Consider the following 4823-nt stretch of genomic DNA (forward strand, 5'->3'; position numbering starts at 1 on the left):
TTATTGCAGGTTGAGGTTGGTGTTTATGTGATGAATGATAAACCATTTAATGGTCATGTGATTGCTTACGATTTTCACTTCAACATTGCTACCATTAGTATTGAAACAGATGTAGCATTGCCAACTGCAATCATTAGACCCTTGTATGATTCAATCTCAATAGATTCAATCTCAATCATCATCAATCTTACAAATCAAGCTACTGCAAAATGTGGAAAATTTGGAAAACGAAGTATTAGAAGTTTATATGTTCGCAATTAGAATTTTACTTGAAAGAATTTAACTTGAAAATTAACCGTAATGCTTTGCCGAAACTCTGTTTTCTGGTATCTCCGCAAGCCTTTCAAGAAAAGAAATGGTCGACTTGGTGATTTTCAGATAATCAGAAAATCTGAAAGCAAGAACCGAAGGAAGAATTAATCAGAACTATCAACTGAAATATGCTATTATTCTTGTTTTGAACAATGAATTAAACTCCCATTATTAAGTTGTAACACATACTAAAGCAGTCATTTTCTCACTGCTATGCATGCTATATTCTCCTTTCAAACCCAGGCCAAAACTTGAGGTGCAGCAATATATAAGATATTGTTATATTAATTGACTGTAATTTTATTAAATTATGGATTCTTTATTTTCTGGTGGAAGCTGACTGTGAGATGTTGTAATATCCAGATTTAGGGCTGGAAGGCATTATCAAAAGTGAGAAAACAATTTGTTTGTTCTTTGATTAGCAATTGCAGCACACAGAGTCATGCTGGTTATTTAACAGCATAGTTGCTTCATTAAAATACTCACCTACATGCACACATGTACTGATTATGGAAAGAAATAGAGGGCAAGGTCCACACCACGTCAATTGTACCAATAACAGACAGACTAAGAAATATATGAGCTCACTAACACTTTTTTCACTACCACTTCAGTCTAGAGAGCACTGAATCTGAAGATTTCAACTCACCAAATGGCAAAATTGAAGAGAAGTCTCACTTGGTTATGAAAGAACTATCTAGGTTCCAGGTTTTTTCAAAGCAATTATTCCAAAAGAGTGCACACTGCATATATAATAACAGAACTATTTCAATGGAGTTGAAGCATGTCTTTTCTTATTTATATCTTCTCTTACCGTAATAAGAAATGTAGTGAAAGCAATTCAAGTACAAAATGAAATGCAATTCATTTTCACAAAGAGAAAAGGCACTCTTACACGATCCAAGTTCCGGTACTTGGAAACCAAAGAATAAGCTTTCGTAATTCCAATTCCAGGAACAGATGGAAGAAAAGCGCAGCCAGCTAAGCGCACATGCCTGTGAGAAAGCTAGAAGATAAGTGCGTCTCCTGTCTCAAATTAGTTTTTATATATGATAGAAAGGAACCGCAAAGGGTTGTATAATTTTTAGTGTTATAAGTTTGTAAATAAATTTGAAGTGTCTCAAATCACCTATGAAAAGTTCTTTATCAAAACATTGGAAGGAAGGCACACGAGATGCAGACTCAAAAACCTTGTTTTGCACTATCTCTTCACCATTGCCATAGCGGTCCATCTTGAAGACAACCTGCTTGCAACCAATGCAAAACATAAAAAGACAATTAGTGCTAAAAATGAGGCTTGAGTCATCAATATCAAAGTTCTGTTGAATTTCTTACAGTTGGACAGCCATATGCCACTAGATCACTGTCCTTTGAAGTCACTGCTACAATTCCACCTTTTTCTGCTTCTAGGTTGGATAGGTATGCTAATTGTGCATCAGCTTCACATGGAGATACTACAAATTCAATGTTCTCTGATCTCAGAATCTAAAAAATCAACAGTTGAAAGAATCAAAGATTATAAAAAATGGCAAATTGGTACTTTTAATTCACAGTAGGTGATGGAAAAACACTAAATAGTATTCCAAGTTGCAAATAGCTGATAAAGAGTCGCAATTTGGTACCTGAATCAGTTGATGTGCTGTTGATGGAGTGATACTCACTGCCCTTTGCATGTGAAAACAAAAAAGTGAGTATGAATACTTGATTGTTTCGATAATTTGCATATAACACATAATTATCAGAACTAGTGAGTTGTTTTCTGTGCATTTAAAAATTTTAAAAAGTGACTAAAAAATCACCAAAAATAGAAAAACTAAAAAACAGTTTGTGAAGACAAAGTCAAACAAGATGTGATGGATTTGGTCAAAAAAAAGACGTGATGGATTCAGAATCATACCTCCTTTGTGAAGCCGTGAATAAGCATCAATACCCACCTGAAAAAAGAATGCAAAAAATGTAACTACGAAGAATCTGACATAGATAGATATATATGAAATGAGAGGAGGTGATTATATTACCCGCTTGCCCGCATACTTCTTGATGTGAATGGGTTCAATATGGGGTTTCATGAACCTGAGAAGATCTTTGATACCCATTACTTATAAGCATTTTATCAAACAGTTGACAGGCCATTATGCAACAGCATTAAATTGTGTTCTATGTTATCCAAATCCGAAGAAACATCAAATACTAAACCAAATTCAACAATTTCAAATATATGCAAGATGTAATCTTTGATTTTTCATGAATACTTTTTACTATTAGCCAGAAACAAAGAAAGAAAATAGTCTGCATAAATTTTCTTCTCTGTTTCATCAATATTTTCTGAACCCATTGAAGCAAAAATGAACAAAATAAACAAAAATGAAAAATTTTACCGCCAAAATCAAAGTTCAGGAGCCAAAAACAAATAAAAAATTAAAAGGTGCATGAACAGTACCTCGCTTGTCCTGGCGAGGTACCGTAGCTCACAATCATCTTAGCGATGCTTGGGCGAGTCTGCTGGAGCCATCGTTTACCCTTCCAAGCTAGCTATAGTAACAAATATGGAGGAATAGAGAGGCTTCTGGAGATGCTCTTACACACTAAAGAGCAGTCAAAACTATGCAACCAAATATCTATTTTTTGGTAAACAGGTCAACCAATACCCACTTCGCATTACCTACCTTATAAAAAACTAAAATATTTAATATATTCTGCAAACTTGTAACTATATAAAATAAGATCATGTTGGATTTGGATTTGATCATGCCAAGAATCCAACTAAACCACAGGCAGTGTAGTCAAAATCGTATGATACATATTGTATCGTATGGAAAAAGAAACGTAACATTCTTTGTAAAAATCAAACACTGACAGAACCTATACTGTACAAAACCACAACCATTCAGAAAGATGAAGTCAATGTTGATTAATGTGATGGACCAACAAACATTTTTGTGTAATGTTCACACTTATTTATCACTTATATTAACTTATATTTCATTTACTTTTATATCACCTTTTTTATTTTTACCTTTTCAAATCTCTATATAAATTTATAATCAATCCATGTTTGCAAAAGAATAATTAAACACAAGAAACAGTGGAAACCAATTTATGGAAAGTAGCAAGGTAAGGAAGGAGGGAATCAAAGAAGACTCACCAGAGTGCAAAATAGGTGTCGGAACGAAACTTACAGATCTGAATGAAAGCAATCAATCAATCAAATTCAGAGAGAGAGTGTTCGATCGCGATCAATAGACTAAAAATCAATCAATCGATCGATCTGTGTTCACTTTAACATAAATTAGTGTACACATATATATATCAAATAGATCTAAGATCGTAGATACAGATCTGAGTTCGTATATAAACAATCAAAAAATCAGAGAATGAGACTCACAAAATTAATCTTCAAATCGGATTGATCGAGAGCTTTGAGCCAAGATGGAGAGAGCCGGATAGAGATTACGATCGTGAATCGGAGCTTTGAGCCAAGATGGAGATCGTGATCGTGAGTCGGAGCCGGATAGAGAGCTCGATCTACTGAACTTTCACCATAAGAAAGAGGAGTGATGAGGGGACAAAAAAAACCCTAGATCTATCTCAGGATTGAGAGAAATGGAAGAATGAAAAACGTGTGGGCTTAAAGGGGAAATATGTTAGTACACCTAGCACGGTGTTTTTTTAAATGAGTTGGCTATAAAATATTTTGAAAACCTTTTAAACAACGATTTTTAAAACAACGCCATAACTGTTTCAATTAAATTTATAAAAAAATATTTTTAACTATTCGAAAGATAAAAATTATATAAAAGTGATAATTATTTTTTATTTTTTAACTAAATTAATTTTTAATTTTTAATTTTTTTTTTCTAAAAATCAAATTATATATAGCCTAAGAATCTTTTAATAAGTCATTTCTTATGTTGGTAACTTATTTAATTATTTATTAATTTTACAACATTTTTACCATCATTTTCAGTTTTTAATTTATATTTACAAAAATTTTAAAAACTGTCATAAAAACTTGTTCAATACTTTTTTTGATTTATAAATGGACGTCTCAGTTTGTAAATTTGAAGAAAAAGCGTAAATTCAAAAAATGAGTTTATGTTGGTTTTTAAACATAAATTTAAAAATTTTACTAATAAATTTTTTTTTCAATTAATTTTTTTTCAATGAATTTTTTTTCTAACTGATACTAACCAAGGGGGCAATTGGTAATGCTACTTTAAACCTTAGGGAGGGGATTGTAATTTCTAAAATGTGAGGGGTGGTAATGTAATTTACCCACTGAGGACAAAATTAGTATTTAAAAAGATTAAATTGCTAAAGGAGAAAATCCGTAATGAAACTTTAAACCTTAGGGGGGAAATGTAATTTCCAAAATGTGAGGGGGGAACTGTAATAAACATAAATCTCAAGGGGTGTTAGTATAATTTACCAAAAAAAATTAATTGGAAAAAAAATTATTTGAAAAAAAATTAATTGAAAAAAAAATTAATTGAAAAAAAATTTTGCTAGTA

General features: G+C 32.1%; 1 protein-coding gene across 7 annotated transcripts; it reads right to left on the reverse strand.

Annotated features, from left to right (window-relative positions):
• Positions 1 to 926: 926 nt before the first annotated feature.
• On the reverse strand, positions 927 to 3947 carry LOC114259382 (exonuclease 1). 7 transcript variants are annotated; one of them, XM_082922923.1, is made up of 7 exons: positions 3698 to 3947; positions 2331 to 2395; positions 2210 to 2246; positions 1935 to 1972; positions 1648 to 1797; positions 1442 to 1556; positions 927 to 1307 (listed from the first exon to the last, which is right to left on the reverse strand). In XM_082922923.1, exons 2-7 carry the CDS (start codon positions 2379 to 2381, stop codon positions 1294 to 1296), a joined length of 405 nt encoding a protein of 134 aa, XP_082779049.1. In that variant the 5' UTR covers positions 2382 to 2395; positions 3698 to 3947; the 3' UTR covers positions 927 to 1293. The 7 variants fall into 7 exon arrangements, 4 of the variants coding, with proteins under 4 accessions (XP_082779049.1, XP_082779052.1, XP_082779048.1 ...); XM_082922926.1 differs by having other exon boundaries at positions 1648 to 1766; positions 1935 to 1977; XM_082922922.1 differs by lacking the exon at positions 3698 to 3947 and adding an exon at positions 2753 to 3451 and having other exon boundaries at positions 2331 to 2469.
• Between the last annotated feature and the right edge of the window lie 876 nt (positions 3948 to 4823).

The sequence above is a fragment of the Camellia sinensis genome, chromosome 4 (genome assembly GCF_055761805.1).
Source record: "Camellia sinensis isolate YWXY chromosome 4, ASM5576180v1, whole genome shotgun sequence".
NCBI lineage: Eukaryota > Viridiplantae > Streptophyta > Magnoliopsida > Ericales > Theaceae > Camellia > Camellia sinensis.